Source organism: Pseudonaja textilis, chromosome 17 (genome assembly GCF_049901715.1).
Source record: "Pseudonaja textilis isolate UNSWEBS1 chromosome 17, rPseTex1.2, whole genome shotgun sequence".
Classification (NCBI taxonomy): Eukaryota; Metazoa; Chordata; class Lepidosauria; order Squamata; family Elapidae; genus Pseudonaja; species Pseudonaja textilis.
The window spans coordinates 368,579-395,792 of NC_142006.1; the positions used below are offsets into that span (position 1 = coordinate 368,579).

The 27,214-nt window shown below is 55.2% G+C and overlaps 2 protein-coding genes across 2 annotated transcripts in view; one reads left to right on the top strand and one right to left on the bottom strand.

The window, feature by feature from the left end:
• The first annotated feature begins 5,108 nt into the window (after positions 1-5,108).
• BRD3OS (BRD3 opposite strand) lies at positions 5,109-7,246 on the top strand. Its single transcript, XM_087914347.1, has 2 exons — positions 5,109-5,239; positions 5,416-7,246. The coding sequence occupies exon 2, from the start codon at positions 5,498-5,500 to the stop codon at positions 5,750-5,752; it is 255 nt and encodes an 84-aa protein (XP_087770473.1). The 5' UTR covers positions 5,109-5,239; positions 5,416-5,497; the 3' UTR covers positions 5,753-7,246.
• BRD3 (bromodomain containing 3) overlaps positions 7,247-27,214 on the bottom strand; it is a 34,039-nt gene continuing 14,071 nt past the window's right edge. The window contains 10 exon segments of the mRNA XM_026719184.2: positions 7,247-8,968; positions 10,633-10,761; positions 16,396-16,688; positions 17,027-17,256; positions 19,860-19,925; positions 20,366-20,437; positions 20,439-20,558; positions 21,740-21,868; positions 24,514-24,885; positions 25,089-25,318. Of these exon segments, the coding sequence (XP_026574969.2) occupies positions 8,850-8,968; positions 10,633-10,761; positions 16,396-16,688; positions 17,027-17,256; positions 19,860-19,925; positions 20,366-20,437; positions 20,439-20,558; positions 21,740-21,868; positions 24,514-24,885; positions 25,089-25,318 (1,760 nt within the window). The 3' untranslated portion in view covers positions 7,247-8,849.

The following is a 27,214-nucleotide window of genomic DNA, read 5'->3' on the forward strand; positions in this document are numbered from 1 at the left end:
ATTTGGACCACTGGGGTGCATATAGGCCTGCAACTAACTCAGAGTAAGCAAAGGCATATGGGGCACTAACTGCCAGCAACGTATCTTCCTCCAGATCTAGAGCGGGAAAGTGATGAGCCAGATGCTGCAGGTGATGTATGTTGCTTGCTACCTCTGGTGTTGCAATCTGGCTGCGGTCACTTGGTATCCCATCCCATTCTAACACAGGCGGCAGTGGGCATCGGGAACCCCACCTAATCACTCTATGCAGAGTCCGGTAGCTCTCCTCCCCGCCGTGCTTCATGGTGTGGTGCACGTTGATATAGTGAAGTGCACCTCTTCCTTCAGAACATCAAACAGGTCGAAGAATGCAGAACTTGCCAGCAAGCGGTTGCTCAGGATTACGATTACGAAGATGTATTATGTACATCTTCACTGCTTCTTTTGGGCGTCCCTCGGGGTAGACATTGGCTAAGCAGATCTGATGACACGAGCAAGGCGCTGGTGAGTTATCGCACACCGCCATGCAATTGACCCCCACCACTGGCTCTGGGTGTGCTTCTGTAGCACGTTGAGGCTCCTTGGTCGGGGGAGGGTTGTGTGTTGTCTGCTGTGAAGGCTCGGATTCTGGATGCAGAGCGGCTGGGCGCTTGTTGCCGTTGCATAGATGACATTGCACCTTTGGCCGTGCAGTCTTTGGGCGCGTGCTTAGAAGATTCGCAACGTTTGTAGCAGAATCTGAACTCCCGTAACAAATCCTTCCTTTGGTGCAGAGGTTTCCGTGCAAACGCTTGGCACCTGTTCAGCGAGTGTCGAGAGCTGTGCAAAGGACAAAGCTCAACTCTCTTTGTAGTTGGAGATCTAGATTGGGTTGAGGCTGACGAGTTAGCGGCCAAACTCTTTATGGTTGGGAAGTCGACCTTGGTCTTATGGACAACCATGAAGGCTTTTCCCTTTGCAGTGTGCGTAGGGCCTGTGGATGGCACATAGTTGCTGGTGGATCTTTTTTCAGTTGGAGGACTAACAGCTCTGAGTCTGCGAGTCTGGGGGTTGTTGCACGATGTTGCCTGGTGGGCCACAAATTCTTTGAGAAGGGTAAAGGGGGTACCTTTGTGGTGACCTTTGGCCATGAAGGCCTCAGACAACTGGATCCACTGTTCAATTAGCACCTGCGGTAGTTTTTGAATGATTTTGAGAGGTCAAGTAAAGCAAGGATGGATGCACTACCCCCATCCCGCTCCTGCCAGAGATCATCCAAAAGTGCAACCAATGCCGTTTCTGTCCCAAATCCAGGCCTGAATCCTGACTGGTAGGCGTCAAGATAATTCGTTTCATCCAGAAACCTCTGGAGCTGCTGTGCAACCACCTTCTCAACCACCTTCCCCCAAAAGATCGGAAATGATCCAACCGGGTGGAGTCCAGCGATGGCTTCTTCAGAAGAGGGCGGACCACAGCCTCCTTAAAGCGCTGGGGCACCTTCCCCTCCTGTAGAGAAGCATTAATCACTGCCAGAGTCCACCCGCCTGTCAACTCCTGGGAAGCTTTCACAAGCCAATTTTCAGGGTGTTCTTAAAAAGGGTGGCCTATCTACTATTCTATGCTGGAGATCCACAAGTCTGGGGGTACCTTAATATGTACCATTTGATCCTCCCTCTGTTATATACCGCTTGAATATTCTTAATAGGGTTAACATGGTTTCAGTAAGAAAGTTACAATTTAAAGAACTGAGTACTATATGTTATTAAATCATATTCCTAGAATTTGCAGTGTATCTATTTATGAAGAATTCTGGATCTCCCATGCTCATTTATATATGAAGAATTCTGGATCTCCTGCAAATATGTATTCTTGGGAACAGAAAAAGGCCAGCCTGTCCCAGATACAGGAGTGGCTGCTAGGAAATGGCCCCCTCGGCCTCTGAACTAGCCACGTGTCAACCCAATGGAAGGAGCAGACAATCCCACCTGGCCAAAGGTTTAATAGATAGTTAACAAAAGGAGTTTTCAATGAATTTTCAAATATTTTTTATAATGCTTTATTGAGTTTTTTCCATTTATACATAATATCAATAGTTATTAAACAGTGCTGTGACATTATATATACACTTATGTGTCCTATCAAAACTTACAATACACAATACTTTCATACCCTCTTATCTGTTATATACAATATTTACATTTTCTCTTCTTATATCTATTATCAATCCAAATAAATCAGGTTTCCCATACTGCATTGTATTCTGTGTCTGCTTTCTTTTTTAATTCCATAGTTAATTTAACCATTTCCACACACTCTAATTTTTTTTTGATTAAGCCTTCAGGTGGTATGGAGTTTTTCTTCCAGTACTGAGCATATGAAATTCTTGCTGCTGTTAATATATATAAGATACTTTGTCTTTATGTTACAATTTTTTTAATTATTCCTAAAAGGAATAATTCCAGAACAAAATCAATTTTGTTTTTTGTTAACTCTTCTAACCACGTTCGAATCATTTTCCAGTATTTTTTCGCTCTGGGGCATGTCCACCAAGAATGAAAGAAGGTACCTTGTTATTGTCCACACTTCCAACAATTTGGTTTTAAATTTGGGTAGATCTTAGCCAGTCTTGAGAGTGCCAAATGCCAACAATAGAACATTTTATGTTGGCTTTCCTTATATGCCTTCTATTTTGTTATTTTATAATTCACATTCCAGATCTTTTCCCATTCTTCCAGATCAATAGTATGTCCAACGTTCCTACCCCATGCAATCATCGTTCCTTTCACAATTTCTTCCGCTCTTCCAAATTCTAATAAATGTTTATACAACTTTGATAATAATTTCTCATCTAGGCCAATCAAGATTTTATCTAGTTTTTGTAATTCATTATCTATTCCAAATTCCTCACTGTCTTTTTTTATATCTTGTTTGAATTGCATATAGGTCCACCAATTCAGTTTTATTCCCTGCTCTTCCAATTTCTGTCTACTCTTTAAGTTCCCTTGGTCCTCTAAAATTTCCCTATGCGTGGCTGTTTTCTTAACCTCCATTATATTGGGGTGGATTCAGGGGTGGGATCTGGCAGGGTTAACTACCAGTTCAGTCATTTACGAGGTTTGGTGATTTAGGATGTGCTTCCCTGCAGGCTGCCCGCACGTGCCTGTAAATCGTCATCAGCATGCTGTGTGCAGAGAAGCAGCCTTTCAAAAAGCCCTTTTTTCCTGCTTTTTTAACTGCAGCTGTGCCTTGCACGGCAGCTGAAATTGAAAAAAATCAGGAAATAAAGGTCAGGTAAGAGCCTGGGTGGGCAGGTAGGCAAAAACATCAGCAGACATAGAACCGGTTCTATGTCTGCCGCTCTTCAGAGCTACCAGGTCTACAGAGGTGGACAGAACCGATAGAAACCCACCCCTGGGTGGATTATTGTTTCCAAGGGAGATACCCAATTTGGAATTTTCAAATAATATTTATTCTTTATTTGTCTCCATGATTGTATCAGTACATTTCTTATTTTATGTCTATAGAAGTATAGATACGGTTTGTTTTCTTTATACCACAGGGAGGCACGCCATCCTCTTTGTATGTCATGGTTAATATTCCTTCTATGGTTAATATTCTTTTTTTCCTTAGATTAATCCAATCTTGTATCCATACAAGTATTGCCGCCTTATGGTATAGTTCCCAATCTGGAAGCCCAAGGCCACCTCTGCTCTTACTATCCTATAAATCTTTTAACTTTATTCACACTTTTTTGCCTGCCCAAACAAATTTTAGTTCTCTAAAAAAATTATTGTCTAATTTTGTTGGAATTGTTTGAAATAATATAAAATCTTTGGCAGAACATTCACTTTTATGGTTGCTATTCTTTCTAATAACGATAATTGTCAAGTCCCCCATACTTCCAAATCTTTTTTAATTTGATTGAATAATTTGGTGTAATTGTCTTCTTTTATTGAGGAGCACTTTGCTGTTAACCATGTTCCTAAATATTTACTTTTTTGTGATTTTCAAATATATAGAATCATGGTGTTTTACGTAGCTGTTAATCTGCTTTTTTCTGTATCTAGATAAGCTGTGTCTAGATTCCATATCTAGATCAAAATATTATTGTTTTAAGGCGACGCAACTGAGTTCAAGCAATTATAAAGGAAAGCCACCAGAACCTAACAACCATTTTGCGTAGACCTTTCTGGCAGGATATACAACTTGGGAGGAACCCCCTTGGAAAGGTGTGGGAGGAGGAATGGATTTCCAGAGCAAAATTTGCAGACTACAGGAAGCATTTGCACCACTCAAGTGGCCCTGAGGACACAGATAAATCTTCAAGTGCTTCAAAGACCCTCTAAAACAGAGGTCTCCAAACCTGGCAGCTTTAAGACCTGTGGACTTTAAATCTCATGGCTGGCTGGGGGATTCTGAGAGTTGAAGTCCACAAAGTTGCCAAGTTTGAAGACCCCTCCTCTCAAAAGATGCCAATGACTAGCTTTGTCTGCAAGAAATATAAATCCTTCCCTTCCCCACCACCATCCTGTCAGAGCTGAAGAAGCTTTTGGGATGAGAAGCGAAACGTCTTCCAAAGAAAAAACCAGAAAAAAAAAAGCACCTTTGGGACAACCAGGACCTGGAGGACAGAGAAGTCTCTGCAGACAGTCAGCCCGGCAGGGTTGATCTCATTGTGCATCGAAAGTTCCGTCTTCACGGATTTCCCAGTTAAACGCCATTTTACTCTTTTTGGTTCCTGCTGCAATAAACCCTTCCCCTGTTTTTTTGTTTTTGTTTTTAATAAAGCAAGTAAAGAAGCAAAAAGCCCTTTTTTCCAATGTGCATTTCTCACGAATTCCATCTTGTTTCAATTTTGTTCAAGCAGCGAAATGATTTTCCTCTTCTTTTTTCCAAGGGGATTGACGTTCCGCGTCAGGCCTTTAAAGTCCACATTTTGATGCCGAGCGTTCAGAGAAGCCTCCGCGGAGCCGAGAAGGCGCTTCGTTCCTCTCGAGCCGTTTTTCTCGGGAGCCTTTGGCCTGCGGGACTGAAGCGCCGCCGCCCGAGCCGCCCGCGGAGCCCGGGCCCTCCGCCCGTCCCGCGCGCTGCCCAGCGGCGAGGCGGGGCCGGCAACGGCTGGAGCTCCGCCCGTCACGGCCTTCTCCGCCCCGCGTAGCGAAGAGACGGGCCGACGCCGGAGGAGGAGGAGGAGGCGGAGGCGGGTGGCGGCGGGCAGCCTCGGCGGCCGGCGGGGAGAGCCTCGCCGATCGCCCGCCGGCCGCGGCTTGCCGGAGCCCAGGTAGGGCGGCCGCGTCCGGGGGAGGAGAGCTGCAGCGGGGCGCTCTCGGGCAGCCGGCCGGCCGCGGCTTGGCTGCTCCGATCCGGTGCTCGCTGGGCCGCAGGGGGAGGCGCTGCCGGTCCGCGGCCCGGGACGTTTCTCCCACCCGCTGCCCTCTTTCCCCTTCTTCCTTCCAGGCGGGTCCGCCGCGGGGCTCCCGCCCGCCCGCCGCCCGAGGGAGCCGAGCCGAGCCGAGCCGAGCCGTGCGGGCCGAGGGCGATGTCGGCGCGGCCGCCGCTGGCCGAGAAGGCGCTGTCCGAGGCTTACGGCCGCCTCCGCTACCGGGACGCCTCGCTGCTCATCTGGCAGCAGCAGCAGCGGCAACTGGAGAGCCGGCCCCCCGCCACCTACCTGAGCCGCAGCCGCAGCGCCTGGTACGCGCAGTACGGCAACCAGGCCATCCTGGTGCGGGACCGGGGCAAGCTGGAGGGCGCCCGCGACACCGGCCAGTCCCGCTTCTGCGCCCTGATGTGACCCGCCGCCTCGCCCGCAACGCGCGGTCTCTGCGCCCGGGAAGCAGCTGGCGGTCCCCTGGACCAGCTTCCGTGCCATGGGGCCCCGCCTCAAGTGGCCGGCTGTTCCGACGGCTGTTCGGGGCCAGAAAGCCTGCCTTCCCGATGGACCAAGGCTCCGGGTGAGGAAGGAGGGGAGCCCAGTGGGGCAGGAGCTCAGCTTCCTCCCTCACTTTAGGGGCTCCCAGCCCGGGGCCTTTTCGGGAAACTGGGAGGGGGAGAAAAGGAGGCCCTTCCCCACATCCCTAAAGTGCCCGGAGCTGGAGTCCACCCACATTGGGTGAGGCAGAGATGGAAAGGTGGGGAAGGCCGAATTCCACACGCAGGACCACGAGGCCAGTCGGGACCCCATTCCCCACCCCAAAGAGGCACCCTGAAGTTTGCTTTGAACCTGGGACAAGGTGGGTGGCGTCGCTTCTTGGGGGACATGCAGATTCTGCGGGACGCTGGGGGAGGGTCTCCTCTGGCTTCCTCCACTGGGCGGGATGGAGCTACTCCAGAGCCCCCTCCCCAGCTTCCTTCTGGGCTCCAGCAGGGTGTTCAGATTCCCGCAGGCTCCAATGGAAGCCCTGGCCTTGCCTCCCTCTCGGCTGCTGGTGTGGGGGTTGCATTGTGGGCCCTCCTCCCGCTTGGGCTTCCTGAAGGCCCGGCTGGCTTCTCTGATGGCGGGGGGCGGCAATTGGAGAGGGTGGGCAAAACCCGCTTGCTGAAATCTGGCCTGAAGGCCTGTTCACCCCGAGGCCTGCCAGGATTTCCTCCAAGGGTTTGGGTAGCAACGTCTCCACATTCTTGGCCTTGGCCACAGCGTTGCTGGAGCCCTGGGCTGCTGCTCCCAATCCCAAGCAGATTTTCGCCCAGCTCCGGACTGCAGGCACGTGGCAAAGCCGCCAGCTGAGCTTGGATGCCGTGTTCATATTGACAGCTGGGAGAAACTGGGCTTACACAGAAATGGAGACACTTGTCCTGGAACCGTCGGTCCCAAGAATGAAAGCAGGCGGCACCAGGAGGCCAAACCCTGTTCCAGGTGACACGGTCGGCTGAGGGCCAGTTCCATGATCTGGGCTTCCCAGACGCATTTCGTTGGCACTGGCACAGTTACGATGCTCGAGGAAACGGCCTCCACTCGGTGCCTTTAACTGTACAGCTGAGCGCATCTGATGGGAGAACCAAGTTTGAATCCCTCCAATTCTGGGCAGCCGGCCTCCTTTGGCCGCTCTTTGCACGTATTTTATCTTGGGCAAACAGTGGTCAGTCCGGCCCTTTCACATTCATTCCGTGATGCCGCAAATGTGATGCCAGTGAGGACCCAGGAGGAGCAAGCTTTGAAGGTGCACCGGACAATGTTGAGCATGTTTCCTTTTAAACTGCATCTGTCAATAAAGTGCATCTGGGCTCTCACTTCTGCTCCCAGGCTTGTTATGGTGTGTCAAGGACAGAAGTGGCACCTGCTCTTAAATGGGTCTTTGTTGCTTTATTTTTTTTTTCCCAACTGTTCTACTTTAAAACAAGATACAGAGAAAAAGACGGACATGGGAGAAGACTAGGAATATACAAATAAAACATGCTTTATCTGGAAGTTACCAATACCTGTAAGTTCAAAGTCTATACAAAAAGAAACCCAAAGAATCCCAAACAATCCCATTCCCCCAAAACTGAATCAACATACAAGGAATAAGCACCAGAACAGGAAACTATCAAAGGTCCATAGCACCTGTTGGTTAAAAAGTCAAAATACATTTAAATTAAAAGGATTCCTAATTTTCTTTTTCAGAGCTTAGTTTTAAAAACAACACAAACCTACATTTTGTCTGCTGCTCTTCAAAACGTAGGATACTTTTTTTTTTTTTTTTTTTAAGTGACCACTGGAGTTAATAAATAAAGTATTTCTATGTACATGAAAAAGGGTAACTCGATTCCGGGTGCGTCGTGGGCAAAGTGCAGGCCTCCAGGGCAGGCTGGAGGGAAAAAAAGCTTCTAAAAAATGGATGAATCTTACAAAAACATCGCTTGCCCACCCCTCCCCTCCCCCCAAAGCATATTCTCCCACCATACCTTGAGGTAAAAGTTTTGATTATTTGGAAACCTGCACTCGCACGACACACACGTTCTCCTGGCACGGGGGAGGCCTGGGGGCTGCCAGCTGTCCGGGGGCGCCTTGCCAGGGAAGCTGCCCAATGCCAGGGTGCGGATGGAAGCCCAGGCCCCGCGGGCGGCTGGGAGACCCCGAGCAATGGGGCTCCACGGGCTCCACCTGCACAGGCAGACCCGAGGCCCGGCCAAGGAGGCGGCTGGGCCACCCCTTGCTAGCCTCCGGGGGCACCCACCGCCCTCAGCAGGGCGGCCACCTCTGAGGAAGTTCTCGCAGCCAGAGCATGAATCTATATATTGATTAAAAAAAGGTAAAAGAAATATCTAAAAAGGTACGCTTTAAAAAACAATCCACAGTACATGAGCTTTTTCCCTCTTATCTATAAAAAAAGATTAGGATCTTCATCTCAGTGGAGAAGGGGGGCGCTGCCAGGCTTGGGGGGGGGGGGGTTGGCAGACCAGCAGAAGATTAGAACATTCACGCTGGCCGGCCGGCCGGCCTTGGAGCTCTGGCCTCCCCCCACTGCAGTACCATTCCCGAGGCTGGGACCCCCACTCCCCTCCTCGTCTTCGGAGAGGATCGGCCCTCAGGCCTGGCCAAAGGAGCCCCCAGGAAGGGCAGAGTCGCCCCCCCCGCCTCCAGGCTCCGGCCACGGCAGGAGCGGGCAGAAGAGTCTCTGTTGATGAGTTCTCCTTCAGCATCTCGACATCTCGGGTTTAAAAAAGGGGTTTAGAGACTTGAAGTGATGCAAATCATTTTGCCCCCAAGTCTAGTCTGGCGCTTGACCTAATCGAAGCAGGAGGAAACTCCGCGGGGAAGAGGACGTCTCTGTAACGCCGAGTCCTTCTGGAAAAGGGCTGCAAAGGAGCGGGAAACGACGCAGACTTGGTCACGAGGGGGGAGAGGAACCGTTAGAAAAATAAAGCCGGGGGACAGAGTCCAGTCCGGGCGGGCCGAGGGTCCCCCCTGGTCATTCGGAGTCGCTGCTGTCGGAGCTGGAGCCGCTGGAGCTGGTGCTCCCCGACTCGGAGCTGCTGCTGCTGCTCAGGTGAGACGGACCGCCGGACGGCGCTGAGGAGCCCGATTTTTCTAGCAAGAAAAGGAAGAGAGGTGAGTGGTCAGCTGAGCCTCGGCTGTTGGCCCCAGCTTTGGCAGGGCGGCTCCCTCCCCAGACCCTCCTGTCCCTTCCTCTCCCCTCCCCTCCCCTCGGGGTCTCGGGCCTGACACCCGTCCCTGCCTTTCTTTGGGCAGCAACCCCCCACCCGGGAAGGGGTCTCAAAGCCCCTGCAGAAAGCAGCCTGGGAGTCTGGCCTCGGAGGTGGAGGGGTTCATACTTGAAAAGACTGGCTCAGTCCTCAGATGGGAGACCCCCAAGAGATCCCAGGGCTGGGAAGCTCAAGAGTTGCAGTTGCAAGTCCAACTTTGATGATTTAACACACGTTAAACAGATGCATCAGTTACACCCAAAAGACAGGTGAGACCAGCCCTGCCCAAAGACTAACACAAGGGTTGGGATGGCGTCTCCAGTGTTGCTCGTAGGCCCACCGAGAGGCCGAGTGGGACAGCCAGGGTGCAGCTGCCATGTGAGAGCCTGCCGGGGAAGAGGGCGGAGGAGACGGGGATGCGAAGCTGAGGGGGAAGCGGGAGATGGACTGTGGAGGCAGCCGCCACAGGAGGGAAGGCCAGATCTGTTAAGGTGTTAAGATTTAAGAACTGACCAGCAGTGAGTAGCTACTAGATGCTGCGGATCTGATGGAAGTCTGGCTGAGGTCACAAGAGGGACTCAGCAGAGTCTGGGTATTTATTTCCCTTTAAGGCTGGAGAGTGAAGACCCCCTTAAGAGGTGTGTATATACGAGGCAGCCATTAGAGGGCTTGGTTCTCTTTCCTCGTGGCCAGTGTTCACTGCAGAAGTTCTCCGCGGGTTAGGAAGAAGAAAGCTTGATTGTAAAGGTATTTTGCCACCACGTGTATATTATTTGTATATATATATCTGTTGAATATTAAACCACTGTTAACGTCTCTGTGTGCTGTGTGTCGCTCCTGGGCTACCTCAGTAAAGGTAACCACGCTGCCAAACGCTCTGACAAAATCTTTCCCACTGGAGACAGCAGGAGGAGGAGGAGGAGGCGGTGGCGAGGGAGCGGATTCTGCCCTCCAAACATCCATTCAGAATGGCTCCCCTTCCGGAGCCTGGCATCTTTGCCCCCGCCCTGCTGGCCCCGAGCCTCTCCCGTGGGATCCTCGGCCCCCCCACTTCGACCGTGAAAGGCAGGCGGAAGGGCTGGGCGCCTCTGCTGCCCCCAAGGCTGGCCTGCTCACAGTTTTAGCAAGGGCCTCTTTGACCTCTCTGGGAAGCATCCTGGCACTCCTGCTACCAACACCCGGGCACCACCAGGCAGCCAAGATCGCCTAGCGGGGCTGGCCACGGAAGGGCTGCTTTGCCCTCTTTGGAGACCCCCGAGATGACAGGCAGGTTGAGCCAAGGAATTTTGGGCTTGGGGGGCACCGCTGTGTCCCCCCCCCCCCGAATGGGTGGAATGGAAGCCTAAAAAAATAAATAAAACCTTGGTCCGTGAAGAAAACCTCGAGGGAATGAGCTGCCTGGGGTCCCTCTGCTTCTCATGGGGAGCCCTGCTCCAGAGCGCCCAGCACAGGCCCTCCTGGGAAGGGGCCTGGGGGCCGGCCGGCCGGCCCCGCTGGAGCAGAGCTGAAGGAGGGAGGGAGGGAGGGAGGGAGGCGGCCTCCGCTTACCTTTCCTGGCCGGCTTCTTGTTGTTGCTCAGCTGCCCGCTCACGTCCTGCAGGCGCTTCTCCAGCTCCTTCTTCTTCTCCTGAGCCATCTCCTCCTTGGACTTGGCGGCCTGCTTCTTCCCACTCGCGGCTGTGGGGAGAAAAGCAGAGGGGCTCAGAGGGGGGTGGAAGGCGGGATCCCAACTTCCCAGGAGGAAAGGACCAGCATGGCCGGTCAGGTTGCACTGGACGAAAGGCTTGCCCGGGGCAGGCGTGGCGTTAGCGTTGGACTCAAGGTGATGCCAGGGCCATGAGAGAGACGGGGGGCCCTGTGAGTGGGGGGCAGTGCCACAAAGGGCAGGGGCCCAGCACTGGGTCCCAGGATTTCACTGATCAGGACAAGGTGAGGCTCCTCGAGCCGTAGAGGCTCCCTCAGGGTCCGCAGGGGCCTTCCTGGGGCCCAGCCTGAGCAGCCAGAAGGAGATCAGGAAGGGCGGGAGCCAGATCCACCCTCCTTCCACGGGAGCTAATGGGGGGCGAGGCCTGCAGGCCGCCCCTTCCACGAAGGAATGCAAATTACAGAGCTCCCCTCCGGAACCCGCCCAACAAGAGAATCCCCCCTTCCCTCCAGACCGGCCCCTCCCTCCTCCTCCTCCTCCCACGGTCAAAGGGGCTCCTTCTTCTCAAGTGGGTCCTTGCCCCCAGCCTCAGGCACATGGGGGTCACGGGTGGAGAGAAGGGGAATGCCAAAGCACCCAGGCTGAATTCCGGACTATCTTGTACAAACCCAGAGGTGACCCTTGGTGGCAAAACAGGTAATGGAACAGTGACGTGGGAAGGAAATGAAGTGCGTGCGACAACCGATCTCCCTACTGATTGCCGTATACACTGCTTGGCCGGCAGAGAGGAAGGCGGCAGCACCAGGGGTCTCCTTGGCAGTTGCTAACCGGTTTGTTAATAACTGACCAGGGACGCTTGTGGTCACTCCAGCCTTAGGCTTCCCTCTTGCCCCAGCACACTCTTCTTCTGGACCTCGCCCCAAACTTCTGAACTTGTGCCCTGTCCAAGCGGGGACCAAAGAGGCCCTGCCATCACTTTGCTGTGGCTGAAACCGCCTCCTGGACTGAGAAGACGGGCCGAGGCCTGGGCCCCGTCTTGAGAGCCTGACGTCTCTTTGGAAGCCCAGCTGTGCCTCCTCTTCCCAAGGGGACCCTGCTGTGGTTGAGTGGGGTGTGCCGAGAGAGGAAAGAACGGCAAGGGCTTGTCCGACCACTTGAGTTCCAGGATGTCTACACCATGTTGGCATTCTTGGACTCTCCGGCGCCCTTAAGCCATGCATCCCCTCGGCTCGCAGTGCCTAGGATTGCAGGAGAGGACTTCCAGGTGCTCCAACCTGGACACCCCAACCTGTAAAGGACTGTTTCAAGCCCTGGTTCCCTCTGCCTTTCCAGGAGGCCCCCACGAGACCCTTGGGATACCCCTGCGCACTCTTAGCTTGACAGGAGGTCAAAGGGGCGAGCAGCTTCCAGAACTGGCCACCCAGCTATCTCAGAGAGGCCAACACGAGGGGGGGAGGGGTGGCCACAGGAAACTCCGCTCCCTTGACTTTAAGGAAGCTGGCAGTCACTGGATCTGGGGCTAACCTAAGTGGACACTGTGATCTTGACGACTGCATGCCCCGGTTGATCTTTGGGAGGTCCAGCATGCTTCCCAAGCCCCACCAGCCACGGAAATGAACTCCCGGGAACTCCTGTCTATAAATCTCTCTTCTTAGAGAGCGAGCAGGTGAGGGTGGAGACTCCGTCTCTGAGCTTGCGGGTTCGTGTCCGAACGTTTCGTTGCCAGGGTAGGTAACTTCTTCAGCGGAATTTAGGGGATGTCAGAGCATCCCTGGCCAGTGGATGTGTCGGTAGCCTTCTCGGTCTGCCCCGAGCAGATGCAAGAGGGTGATGCCAGCCATTGGTTTGGGACACTGTGAAGCCCCCCGTTAACTCAGGATGATGATGGAGAAATAGATGCAGCCGTCTTCCCTTGATGCAACTTAGCTTGGCCTCTCCTCCCAAGGCCCCCTCTTCTCCTTGGTTGGATAGGCCGGGGGGGGGGGGCGTATCTGCTCCTGCTTAGTTTAATCCAAATAGTTTCAACACCTTCACCAGGCTGGATTTCGGAGGAGGGCAACGTTCTGCCCCCCCAGTGGAACTCTTTCCTTGCTCCTCCCACCCAACGAAGGGATCCTTCAGCCGCTGCAGCCGCATTATGAGTCTTTTATTAGTATCTGAGTATCATGTCCTCAGAGTATCCCTCTGCTCATCCGAAGAGTCTCCGTTGAGCGATGACGTTTCCCTTCTGATACAAGGAATTCAGGCTCACTTTCCACCGTCTCATGTTTCCAGGGCGCCTTCGAATTACAGCCATTCGTTTTAGTGACTGTTCAAAGTTACAACGGCACTGGAAAAAGTGACTTAGAATCTTAAGAGTAGAGCTGGAAGGGCCCTTGGAGGTCTTCTAGTCCAGCCCCCTGCTCAAGCAGGAGACCCTTCACCATCTCAGGCAAGTGACTGTCCAGTTTCTTCTTAAAAACCTCCGGCGATGAAGCTGCCACAACTTCTGGAGGGAAGCAGTTCCACGGGTGGATTGTCCACCCTGTGAGGAAGCTTCTCCTCCTCAATTCCAGGTTGCTTCTCTCCTTGAGCAGCTTCCACCCGTTGCTTCTTCTTCCGCTTTTGGGTGCTTTGGAGAATAGCTGAACACACACACACACACACACACAACCCGTTTCTTTGTGGCAGCCCCTCCAATACTGGAAGGCTGCTATCCTGTCCCCCCCCCGATTCTCCTTTTCTCTGGACTGGCCGAACCCAAATCCTGCCACCGTCCTTCACGTGGTATTTAGCCTCGTGGCTGCTTTGCACACTCATGACCGTTGCAGCACTCCCACATTTGGGATCCAAATTCGGGCACTTGGGAAGTATTTGGGACAGCCACCTTGTCCCGGGGTCCCTAAGGGGAACACCCTTTCCCAACCCTGCTGACAAGCAGTCAATTTTTTGGGGGGGAGGATTTGCTTAATGACTGCAGTGATTTAACAACCGTGGCAAAAAAAAGGCCGCAAACCGGGGCCAAACTCAACAACGGTCTTCCTTAGGAACAGAAATTTTGGGCTCAGTTGTGGTCGTTAAGTTGAGGACTGTCCGTATTGATTTGCTCCTTTATAGATTTATATCCCACCTTCCGGAGCTCAAGGCACGGCCCAGGATGCTCCCTCGGCAGCCACCTGCGAGGTGGGGCGGGTGAAGGCGGGTGGCTGGCCCGAAGCGTCCCAGGGGCTGAGGTGGGCCTGGGTCTCCTCAGCGCCTTCCCCTCTGAACCCATGCACCAGTGGGGGTTTCTCAGGAGGCCCCCGCCCTTCCTGAGCTCTCACGCAGGGGCTTCAAAATCCCGATCCTACCGTCTTCCACTTTGCCACTGGTGGTCTCAACTCCCAGAATTCCTCAGCCAGCTGGCTGAGGAATTCTGGGAGTTGAAGTCCACCCGTCGTAAAGTTGCCACGGCTGGAGACCCCTATGCTAGACAACAGAAGCCTCCTTGGAGGTTCTCACGTTAGTGTCTTCGTCCCCTGTTCCAACAGGCGTAGTTTAGTCCTTGCCAGATGCAGCCATCCTCGTGCCGGCAGTCCATAATCCAGGGGAGGGTCCCAGAATAGCCCACCGTTCACCTTTTGGGTTCCCTTGAAGGAAAATGGCGGGCCAGAATCCCACTCAGGCGCCCGGCTCTTGGCTGCTTCCTAGCCCTTCAGGGTGCGGCCACTGCAGCTGGTCCTGCGAAGGCCTGAGGGGATGTCCACCCCCCCCCCTCCCAGCTCTGGCGTGCAGCAGCCTGACTCTCTCTTCCGCACCCCCTCTGCTCTTCGGGGACCCCCTGTTCTGCCCCCTTCCTCTTCTGTGGCAACCTGGAAGCCGCTTCTGAGCTCCGGCAGTGCAGGATCTCTCTTCTGCCTCCTACGTTGGGCTGGTTTGCTTAATTTTCCTCCTGGGGGAGAAAGAGGGGCTTCGTCTGAAGTTCCGGCTGTAGCACTTCCCTTCTTTAAATCTGAAACTTTGACCTTTTCTTCTCAGGCTAGTCCTCTGGGCTCCTCGGCCTCTTTCCCAAGCAACGCCCTAAGCTGGGCCCTGCTGCAAAAACCAGGAACGCCACCAGCCCCCAAGCACCGCAGGCCACAGGAGACGGAGACCCTGGCTGCCTTCTCCCTCCCAGAGAAACGGCTGCCTTTCGTCCTCCCTGTACGGCTCCACTACAGGGAACCTGGCCTGACTCCTGCTGAGTCCCCCCGACAGAGGCTGGGTGCTTTCATGGTCTTCTTAAGGACGACCTTCAGACAAAGATTCAGGCTCAGTTGCATCTGGTAAATTGGCATTCATCTGTAATTTAATCGTGGGAGAAGGAGCAACCTGACTACCTTAGTATGAAGGAGTGACCTGGGGACGGGTGGGGGGGAGAGTGACTAGGGGAACAATTGGGGAAGGAGAGGAGGGGCTGCCCAGTGGACAGAGAATGAAGTCTAGAAAGGATCCTCCCTAAATTATTAGGGCAGAAAAAGAGACAGCAGGTAACTTGCCCTTTCCAGCTTCCATCAATGCAGCCCTACAATCAAGCAGAACCGGCTCATCTGCTCCCGTTTCCCAGGTGGTCTACCTGAAAAGGCCAGGAATGACACACAACGGTGGGAAGGAAACCAGAACGGCGAGCTCTCGAGGGCAGCTGAGACCAGGAGGGTCTCCTCTTCTGGCCTTGGCCTTCTTCTCAATACCCATCGCTGGGGCAGCAACCAGGCCCACAAGATCCCGGCTGAAAAGAGGCGCAACAGGGAAGTGGCGGTGCCCTCCCCCCCCCCCCGCAAACCACCTGCCCTTGCAAAGGACTCTCCCACCTGGGTCAGGGAGGGGACTGAAGCCCCCCTCCACCCCGCAGCAGGCAGGAAACCCTGGGAGGGCTCCACAGGTCTGGGCTGGTTGTTGGGGCAGAAAAGTCACCTGAATGCTGGCCGAGACCAGCTGAAAGGCACCCCATCCTCAGAGCGGGGGCACGATGAAGCGGTAGATCAGTCTAAGTCCCTCCCTCCCTCCCTCTTTCCTTCCTTCCATAACTGCCCACTGCCAGGAGTTTGATCCTGACTGGCTCAAGGTTGGCTCAGCCTTCCATTCTTCCAAGGACCCAAATTGTTGGAGGCAAGAGGCTGACTCTGTAAATACCGCTTAGAGAGGGCTGTACAATCACTGTGAAGCAGCATATAAGTCTAAGGGTGATTGCTATCATCTCTCTCTCTCTTCTATCTACCTATCTATCCATCCATCCATCAGCTGAGATGCAGCAATGGTCAGAAGGCAGCATTGCAGGCTAATTCTGCCCACAGCCAGCAGTTTGATTCTCACCAGCTCCAGGTTGACTCAGCTTTCCGTCCTTCCAGGATGAGTAAAATGAGGACCCAGATTGTTGGGGGCAAAAAGCTGAATGCGTAAACCGCTCAGAGAGGGCCGTAAAATCACTCTGAAGCAGGATAGAAGCCTAAGGGCTATTGCTTTAAATAGATGAACCGTTTCGGGGCTCGGAAAACTACAAAGTTGGGCTGTTGGGATTTCCCCCTTGTCCAACCGAAATGGCCCCACAAGAAGCCGGCCTTTCCTTCGTTTCCTCGACCCCCGGGGGGCTCCTTCTCTGGCGCTCCAGCCTTAAGAGGGACCCGGGGAAGTGGCCCCACTGGTTCTACAGCCCAAGGGACCCCACTTACAAAATGGCTTCCGCTGCTTTTTCTGCAAGCAAGACTTGACGTATCTCTCGAGTTCCCGCAACGTGGTGGGCTTCAAGGTTTCAAAATCGATCTCGATCTCGTCGGGATTGGAGTCCCTGAGGGAGGGCTCCCGCGACTGGATGATGTGCACCACCCGGCCCAGCTTCTCCCCCGGCAGGCGGTTGATGTCCAGGCTGAGCTGGCGCTTCTCGTCATAGGTCATGGGGAGGCCCTCTTCCTCCTCCTCCGAGTCGAAGGTGGCTGAGGCCTGCTTCCCGGCCTTCTTCGGCTGCCTGCAGGCAGGAGGGGAGCGGTCAGGGGCTGCAGCTACAAGCCCACCCGGCCAGGCCCCCTCTGGAGCCTCCCGCCACCCCACCCCCAGCCCGGCAGCCCAAGAGGACGGGCCGACCCTCGGCAGGGAGCCCACTGCCAGGGATCCAGAGGGAGGGCTGGGCAAAGGGGCTCCAGGCACCCAGGGGCCCCTCAGCGCAGCCCTGCCAGAAACGCCACTGTCCTTTGGGCACCCCTTTCCGCTTTGCGTTGGCCAGCCGTGCGACTTCCTCCTCCTCCCTCGCCCACTACCACTCCAGTCTTGCCCCGACAAGCTTCGGCCCCGTCCTGGAGCCCCTACCTGTTAACGGGAACTGTGCTGTTGGCCTTCTTGGCGGGCGCTTTCTTCTGCTGGGGGGCTTTTGCTGGCGGGGCCGCCTTGGCTTTCTTCTCCTCCTCGGCTTTTGCCTTGTGCTTCTCCTTCTCCTTCTCTTTCTTTTTCTTCTCTTTCTCTTTCTTCTCCTTCTTCTTCTTTGGCTTGTTCACTGGTGCTTGCGAGAGGGCAGCCAGCTGCTCGTGGACGGCCTTCAGCTGAGAGGGAAGCGGAGGAGAAAAGCTCAGCTGACCCCTGGTGCCCTCGGCCCCACTCAACCCCTGGCAAAGACGGACGCCTGGTGAGAGGGTGGGGGCGGCAGCAACTGTTCCCCCATGCCCCCGGCTGCCCTTGGCTTTAGGCGGGCCGGCCCGCTCAGGGCTGCGAAAAGTGGATGGGACCAGCAGTTCCCAGCTTTCCAGGCTGCCGGGCCCGGTGCCTTGGCCCAGAGCCCCAGCCCAGGCTGCCAGGGACGGGCACGAGCTGCTTCCTTTAATGGGCTGCCTGCATGAGGCTTTCCCGCTGGGCCACGGCACGGCTTACTTGCTGGAGACGGGCACTGCCAGGGCACCTGGCTTCAACCTGACCTGGGCTAACCACACAGGATGGGAGCCAAGAGGCAAGCGGGGGCCGTGGGAATGTTTTGCTTCCTCTCGTTTATTTCCAAGTGGTTACTGGTCGTTTGTATCTTGGTTTTGATTTGTTTTGCTGGATTTGCAGTTTTCTAACTCTCGTGAGGTGCCCGGAATCACTTAGGTGAGATGGGTGGCCGTGCAGATCAAATATAAATAAGTTTAAGCAAATTCAAATCCAATCTAGCCGAAAAGGATCCTCTCCCACCAAGGATGGCCTCCTCCGGCCATGGTTGGCCCGGGACGCCTGCAGCATACAGAGGCAGCCCGCTGGGGATGCCCACTGTGCAGCCGGCCGGGAGCAGAGAGTCAGGCGGAAGAGACGAGCCAGCCTTGGCTCCGTGGAGCCTCCTCCTCCTCCTCCTCCACCCAGAGAGGAAGGGGAAAGGCAGGGGCCACGGGGAGGGGGAGGCCCCCGCAGGCCCACCGATCCCACCGCCTGCGGCAGAAGATCCAGCGCGGGGGTGCCAACCTTCTCCTCTTTCGGCCCCTGGGCGCTTTCAGGGCCACAAAGGGGCATCAGGCTAGTGGAACCAGGGAGGGCCACAGCCACGGCTTCTGCAATTAAAGGGAGCCGGGTTCAAATCCTCGCTCAGCAGTGGTACTCCCCGGCAGCTTTGGCAAGCTGTCCCCTTGGCCTACCTGACCAGGCTGCGTGCAGACGCCGCAGTCCGTGTCGACCCCCAGGAGGAGAAGGGGGTCCTCTGGGGGCTTCTGCCCTTCTGGTTCCCTTGGCCCCTCCCCCCGGGGTCTCCCAGCAAGGGCTCTTCAGCACGCCCCCCCGCCCCCCAAACGAAGATCCAGCCTCCACATTGCCAGGCCCCGTCCCTTTGGAGCCACCTATTCCTTTGCTTTGGTTTTAATTCAGCCCAACTCTAAAGTCTGGATGGAACAAAAACCGAAAAATAAAACAGGCGCTGCTACACACTGTGTATATCAGGGGTGTCAAACTCAGGGCCCGCAAGGTGCTTAGACCTGGCCCATGGGGCCCCCTGGAAACAGCCAAGGATGGGCCCCAGGTGCCTCTGCCGGTGAAGACGGACCTCGGGAGGGCCACACGGGGCCCCGTTTTCGACAGCATCAGCCTCCTGCGGCCCTCTGCCAGTGAAGACGGAGCTCAGGGGTCGCGTTTTCGCAGCAGGCCGTTGCGGCCAAAAACGGGGCCTGGGCGGGGGGCGTGCAGAGGGCTATCGAAACAAACTAAAAAGAGAAATGCTTCCCCGGTTGCCTTTGAGCGTGCAAGAAGGGCCAGGAAAGGGGAAAGGGGAAAAGAAGCAAAGAGGGGAAGGAAGAAGAAAGGAGAAGGGAGAGAGAAGGAAAAAGAAGAAAAGGAAGGGAGATTATAATGAGAATGAGGAAGGGTCTCAGGGAAGAAGCCCTGCCTTAGCACTTGGCCATCACAGGTGCCCCCCCCCCCCCAAACACGAGTGACGTTGAGCTGGCCACGCCCATCCTGACCACGCCCCCCGCCCCGCCCCCCCAGGTCAAACACAACCCCGATGCAGCCTTCAAGGAAGTCGGGTCTGACAGCTGGCTGCCTCTGAGTGGTTCCAAGAAAGACAAGGCAATTCTGAGGCATGGGGGAGAGAAGGAGCGTGGCTGTTTATTCCCCACATTCCTGAGGACTAGACACTTGTCCAGTGAAAACTAAAGCAAATTCTCAGAAAAACCCTGTGGCAAGAGCAGGCCTCCTTCAGGGGCAAAAGCAGCATTCACACCCACAAGGGCCACCCCCGCCCGAGGAAGGCTGCAACTAGGGAGGGTCTGCCCTCGTGAGCCCTTCCCAGGCGGCCCAGGGGTTGTTCGCTCAGGGGCAGATCTCTCCTGCGGGGCAGGGAAGACCCCCACCTGCCCGGAGCAGCCCCACTCGCCCTGCCGGCTTTGCCAGCCCCACACCTGGCCCGTCCCGTGGGGGCACTTCCAATCCCCAGCACAGCTGCCCCCTCCCGACAGGCGGGATTCCGGAAAGAGCCGCCGGAGGGCCAGGAAGAGAAGAGCCCCCCCGCACCCCCCGCCTGCCTTCCTGCATCTACCCCGCCCCACAAGCCCTCCTGGGCCAGCACTGACTGCTGGGATGAAGCGTTTCTGGAAAGGCCTGGCGACCTGCGCACCTCCACTCACAGGACAGGAGGGGAAAGCACTTTATAAAAGGGGGGGGGGGGGGGGGAGAAAAAAAAATAAGCCAATACATTCCATCCATTCCAGTCTCGGGAGTCAATGACCTTGTAGCACTGCCTCAATGATCGGGAACGGTCCTGTGTGAACAAGAAGACAGGCAGGGAAGCAAATTGGGTGTCCAGGCCCCACCCTGAGTCCGGGGGGGAAGGGGAGCGGGAGGAGATCATCCACAGAACCTCCGGCTCTCTGGGACGCTTTGGGCCTCGGCTCTCTAGTCGCCGCTGCTGGGACCGAGGGCAGTTCCTTCCCTACGACCGGTCGCAGAGTGGGCACCGAGTTGTTCTGTGCAACCACCACCGGGAGCCCGGCGGGTTCCTGCTTGCCTCTCTTCGCGCTTTGGGCCCTGCCTTTTCCGGCTGCCTCACCGTCCTTCTTAGCAACCGGGAGGTGCTTTTTTTTTCTCTTTAATCAGGAAAGCGGGACCTTCTGGTCCGTCCAGAGGAGCAGGCCAGGGGGAGCCTCCGCAGGGCCCCGGCCGAGGCTCCCCGCACCGCTCCAGAGGCCGGCTGCCACCCACCTGCTCCTGCAGCTCGGCCAGCCGCGTGGCCCGCTCCTCTTCCGAGTCCGAGCTGTCCGAGTCCGAGGAGCTCCTCCTCCTCGCTGCTGTGGCTGCTCTCCGTGCTTTTGCTGACCACGGGGCGGGGGCAGGGCGGGCGGTGGGGGTCGGCAGGCTCGTCCGGCATCTTGGCAAACCGCATCTCAAAGACGTCCTGCGGGAACAGCCGGGTTGGGAGGGGGGGGCCAAGGCGCCCCCAGAGCGAGAGAGGCACCCCACCCCCACGCTGACTGGGGGACCCCACAGGGCGGCTTGGGACCCCCATCAGAACGGCCACCTAGCCCTGGAAACGAGGGAACCTCCCTGGGAGAGGCAGAACCAACAACCGCCCCGCTCCCCAGGGCAGGTGCCAAGTCTGGGCCCGCTGCCCCAGGACTCTTACGGCCCCCTCTGAAAACGCCGGGCGTCCTTCAGCTACCAAGACCAACTGGCCCATCCTCCACTGCAGGAGGGGAAGGAATTGCGATGGCAAAACGGAGGGCAGCCAGCCAAGTGGCCCCTTCCCTTGACCCCGAGGCCGCGAAGGAGGCAGGGGCTGAGGAAGACCCCCTGCCCGGATTAAAGGCAGCTCCTTTGAACAGTAAAGGCAACTTTGACTCAAAGGACGAGCGGAACAAATATGGCAGCATACCTTATAATTTAGCAATCTGTGTGAAAACCTGCATCACTGTACACGATTATCCAACTCTGTGTACAACATACACGCTATTTACAGACTTTCTTGTTTTGGGGGAACTTTTTGGAGCTTTGAAACTGCAGGACCCACACATTTTATGGATAACACAGCCAGGATCAGGGGAGCCTGACAGAAGTTCCGGGGTGACCCAAGAGCTCCAGGCACACTTTCCTCAGGCAAATCGCCACGGAAGCCTGAAGCCATGAAAACCTTTCCCCCTGAGGACCAGCCCCGCCTGTCATTTACTCCAGGGTGGAGGGAATCCAGAGCAGTTGGTCTCCCTTGCGAGAACTGCTTGTCAGGCCTTGTGAACGTTTTGTGACCACAGTTACGAGCCTCTGGGGTGGAGGCTGCACGGAGCAGGAGAGGCCCCGAGGCCCCAGCCCCAGAGCCTTGACTCCTGCAGGGACCTCCGGGGCAACCCTAAGGCAGCAGGAGAGAAGGGAGACGGAGAGCTTGCTAGGGGGGCAGCATCTCTGCTGGGCTCCTGCTGGTTCTGGACCGGCCCCCTTGCAAACAGGGGCAGGACCGGCCGAATCCGGCCACACAAGCCCTTCGCTGACCCCCACAGACCCACTGCTGGCGACGGGGGCTGCTCTGCTTCAAATCCAGCCCTCCCCGCTTCTTTTCCCCCCCTGCCTGGCAGGGAGCCCCCTTACCTGCAGCTTCCTAGCCATGGCCACCACCTCGTGGTCAGGCGGATTGTACTTGTAACAATTGGAGAACATTAACCGGATGTCTGCTGCGAAGCCTTGGGCGTCCTGATATTCCCGGCTGTCCATTTTTTTCTGCAGAGGAGCCCAGAAAGGGGGCAGGATTAGACGGGGAGGGGTGAGGAGGGAAAAACCCCCTCAGGAGAGACCGAGGAGCCAGGCCACTCGAGGACCGACGTCCAAGGAAACCGCTGGGCAGGAAAATGCCCCCGAAGCCGTGCTGGTCACCTACCTACCTTCCTACCCTCCACCCCGCTTGAGAAGCCCCCGACAGAGCAGCCTGGGTGGGGCAGAGGGGGCAATCCCCCTCCAGGCACAGATTCCTGAGCGGTACAGAGCACGGGGCCCGGCCGGAGTGGAGGGGACGCCTCAAGGCAGAGAACGGGGGAGGGCACCAGTCAGGGCCCCCAAACTCGCTGCAGCAGCCCCACCTCCCAACGCAAATCCCAGGCCCCGGTCCAAAGCTCAGAATGGCAACGGACCTGCCCTCTGGCAGGGCTTCCAAGGCAGCCCGCCTTGTGGGTGGGTGGCAAGCAGACCCTCCCTCGCTGCCCGCTGAGCCCGTCGGGGGCAGGGCACGGGGGAGGAGGGGTTCTGCCTTCCCTGCGGGCCGAGGGGCCCACTGGGGCAGCAGCAACACGCAGCAGGAGCCTTTGGAGGTCCTTTGGGACTCCGCTCCCTGCTCCTCTCCCGGATGGATTACTCTAAGACTGCCCTACCTGGGGCGGCCCTTGAAAAGCATCCGGGGGCAGGGGAGCCTTTTGCTCGTGCAAAATAGGGCGGGGAGGGCGGCTAAGTGCTCCCCGAGACCAGCACATCAGCTACCCCTCTGTTCCGCGAACTACGTTGGCTGTCAGTTTGCCTCCGGCTTCAAGGGGCTGGGCGTGGGCCTCTAAGGCCCCAGGGCCCTCGGTCCAGGTGATCCCACCAGCCCCATCAGAGGCACTCCAGCAGGTGGGACGGAGGAGAGCTTCTGCCGCCCTGGCACAGACCCCCTGGAGGGGAGGGGGAGGCCGACCTCTTGGGAAGGACCTGGCGCCTCTTGGCCCGGGCTCCGGTGCTCTCCCTCGCGATGACGACCTTGGTTTAAAGGGTGTTCCACTTTACTGCTCTTACTATGTACTTCATTGCTATATATTTATTTTCCACTTTACTTATACAACTTTGAACACCTTTTGTCGTTGTTTCCTTTTGCCCTACAAGTGAGACGGGCATATAAATCCAAATCCACAGTAACAAATAAAGCCACAAAAGACCGGGCAACCGGGGCTTTTCCTCCCAAGCTGCCGGGCAGGGCAGCCCCCCTGCCCCCCCCCTCCTGGAGGAAGGCGAGGCAGAGAGGAGCTGGCCTGGCTCCTTCCCTCCTCTTGACCTTGACCCAGCCACTCCTCCTTCCAGGTCTCCTCAGGAGAGGGACAGAGCAGCCACTGGCTGGCAGCGGCGACCGTCTTTCCTCAAAAATAAGACCTGTCTTATATTTTTTTTGCCACTAAAAAGGCACCAGGCCTTCTTGTTGTCCACGGACTCACCTCCCTTGCGTGCATCACCCCAGCCTCCTTTGCGCTGTGTCAGAGGCCTTCAGGAAGTCCTTTGCCCAGCGAGGCTTTCCTGGAGGCCCCTGTGGATCGATCCAGAGCTCCGTTATCGGCTACAGAGGCCTTCAGGAAAGCCCTGCCAGCTGCAGAAGAAATGGGCCCATGTGCGTGAGGCCTGGCTGCAACTGTCCAAAGGCAACTAGCGGGGCAGATTCCCCGCCATCCTTTTTTTTTTTAACCCGTGCACCCTGGAGTGGGCGGGGTCTTAATTAGGGCTTGTATTGGGTGAACCTGTAAAAATCAAGCTAGGACTTTTGGAGTAGATCCTATTTTCGGGGAAACACCTGGCTGAGGGAGTCTGGCCAGACGGGCCCGATCCAACTTGCCGGGGTGGCACCTGCTTCTGGTTTTTATCTCGGGTGGTGATCTGGAGTTGGGGAATGGTACCCTTCCGTGCAATTGCCACAGGTGGATCGTGTCCTCCTGGCTCTGGAGTTCTCTGGGGCTGCCCCCCCGCCCTCCCCTCGCAGGGAGGTAGGGCCCATTCGACCCAGAAGCCCCAAGAGGGATGTTCTGGTTTGTCTGAGCTTAGAACAATCATGGGACGGGGCAGCCCTCGGGCATGTTCTCCGCTCCGGGAGAGGAAGAGACTGGCAGAACGCAGCTCTGGGGGAGGCACAGGGCCGGGGGGGGGGTTCTCCCCCGTAACCATTTGTCTCATGACTCTGATTCAAAGTTATGGCGCCTTGCACTTCCAACCATCCCAGCGTCTCAATTCGGGCTCTTGGTAACTAACAAGTACTTACAAATGGTGGTAAGCATCCTGAGATCACGTGACTGACTTCCCACCAGAAAATGCCAACGGGGGAGACCAGAGTCCGCTTAACAATCGCACGTTTTACCAAACAACCATTTGCTAAAGGGCCAAGGGAAAAAGGCTATAAAACCAGACATGATTTTACAGCCTACTTAAAGACTGTCTCATTTAGGGACAGAATTTCCAGTCCCAGCTGTGATCCAACTGCCTGTATCTGACTAACCCTGTATGCTCCCGAAGTGCCACCTGCCACAGGAGTCACCTGTAGAGGGAAGGAAGGGCAGCTCTTTCCAGCTCTGGTGGGCAAACCTTCAGCCGAGACGCTCAGGGGCTTGGCTGAAACCCAGAGGGGCCGAAAGGTGACCTACTTTGACGGTGCTGAGGTCCATGGGGTGCTTGATGATGTCATGGTAGTCGTGCAGCTCCAGGGCCTCGGCGTCCACCGGCTTGTAGAAGGGCCAGGCGTAGGCTGCGTGCTTCTTGGAGAGCATCTCCTTCAGGATGCTGTCGCAGTACTTGAGGTGCTCCGAGAGCTTGCCCTTCTTGCCCGCGTGCTGGGGCACCTCCCCGTCTTCCAGGTCCTTCTTTGGCGGTTTGATGGGCCGGCCACCGCTTTCCCGCCGAGCCACCACTTTGGCCTGCTTTGAGTCCAACAGCTGTGGGGGAGATTCGCTCCGGCTGGCCGTGATGGCCGACGTGGTGGGCGTGGTGGTATCCGCTTTCCGCTTCACCCCCTTTTTCTGAAATTCAAACACAGCTCTTAAGGAGGGGGGCAGGTGGAGAAGAGAAGAGCCCCCCAAGAAGGAGGGTCGGCGCCAGAAAGATGGCGGCATCACCCTGGCCTGAGGCCAGAAACAGACCAACCTCTGCCAGGAAGGGGTAGTGGGGGAAGCAGCCCCCCAGCCCCACCCCTGCCCTGGAGGAGGGGGGAGGCCCCCATTACCTTGACGATGGGCGGTGTTGGCGGAACAACAGCCATGATTGGGGCAGCAGGTGGGGGGGGAGGCAGCACGGGTGTCGCAGGGGGGGCAGCGATGGGGGTGACGTTCGCAGTGATGGTTGGCACAGGCGTGACGGCAATTACGGGCGTCTGAGATACCGATGGAAGGACGTTCTGGAAGGGCGCCGGGGGGGACGCGGAGGAGACGGCCGTGGCTGCTGGGTGCTGGGTCCCTGCCGGGAGGAAAGCAAGGACGTCGAGAGGAAAGCCGGGCAGATCCAGCTTTTCTTTGCTGTGGAATGGATGGCATGGGAATTCTCCCCCCACCCCCCCCATCAACTCAGAAAAATTGTATTATATTACAGACACTTACAAAATTAAAAACAGCAAAGAATACAAATACAAAAAGGGGAATGAAAAGTAACGCAAATGTAAAAACACCGTGAAGAATTCAATGACTCACAAGCCGATGCATAAACTAAGAAGTTCAGGCTGGAAAATACATCCCCCAAATTGGGATTGGCTTATCTGCAAATGGGCTCATCTTCGAATATATACGTGATCCTCTTTTAAAAATAGCCACACATACTTACAGCTGTGTGAAAAAGTCCCGCACGCTTTACGGCTTACGACATTTTTTGGATAGGCCATTGATTTTATGATATTTTATGCTAAGTGCTATGCAAATATTGTTATAGTTAAATAAATACTGGTGGTTTTTAAGTGAAAAGCATAAGCCTTCTGCAATTTGGTGCTGTTTGGATGAGGATTGTGAATTTTCTTGCATGCCTACAATGACTAGGAAAACAGATTACCTGATGCATCATACCCGGTGGCAGATGTATTGCAATGACTAAGGCCGATGCTAGTGTTTTGTTAACATTTTTATTGTTTGTGGCCCTGAAAAGGACAGTTCAGGTAACCAAACATGGTTGCTAATATGAAATTGGCCCGCCCTTATTGCTTATCACCAGGCGGCATCGCTTCGGCATAGACTGTATACGCCTTTGTACGTGATCTTTGGTGAGAGTGTGGTGCCAGGCTGCAGTAATGGATCCAATCAGCTCCTGCTTGGTCTTCGGATGCTTCTTGCTTATTTTGTAACCAATCTTGGCTCACAAGTTCTCAATTGGGTTCAAATCTGGGCTCTGAGCTGGCCAATCCAGGAGTCAAACAAAATGCTTCTTCATCCACTGCTGGACGGACTTGGCTCGATGACAAGGAGCGTTGTCGTCCTGGAAGTAAAAGTCCTTCCCTGCACGTTGTTGAGCTGAAGAGAGCATGGCCTTTCCCAGGACTTCAACATACGGCTCGGAATTCATGATTCCCTGCACGGCTTGTATCCGACCAATACCAGAAGCAGCAATACAGCCCCAGATCTCATCACGTGCAATGGATGCTTCACAGATAGATTCAGGCAGCATGGCCTAAATTCTTCAGCTGGAAAACTTCTGACACACTTATTGCACTGATTCCCAGTCAAGCAGAAATTGCTCTCGTCACTGAAGATGACCTCAGCCTATTGTTTGTTGGTCCACTTGGCATACTGTATAGTCTATGCCGAAGCGATGCCGCCTGGTGATAAGCAATAAGGGCTGGCCAATTTCATATTAGCAAACATGTTTGGTTACCTAAACGGTCCTTTTCAGGGCCACAAACAATAAAAATGTTAACAAAACACTAGCATCGGCCTTAGTCATTGTAATACATCTGCCACTGGGTATGATGCATCAGGTAATCTGTTTTCCTAGTCATTGTAGGCATGCATCGCAAGCATGCAAGAAAATTCACAATCCCTATCTAAACAGCACCAAATTGCAAAAAGCTTATGCTTTTCACTTAAAACCACCAGTATTTATTTAAATATAACAATATTTGCATAGCACTTAGCATAAAATATCATAAAATCAATGGCCTATCCAAAAAACGCCATAAACCGTAAACTGTAAAGTGTTCGGGACTTTTTCACACAGCTGTATGGATAAACGGAACCAAAATGCCATAAACAGTGCCACCCCACAGATATGCTCATGGCAAAAATTTAAAACAGAATCTATTCTGGAAAACAACATTTAAGAATGCAAAATATGAAAACAATTAAAGTCCTTCAGAATGTATTGAAAACAACA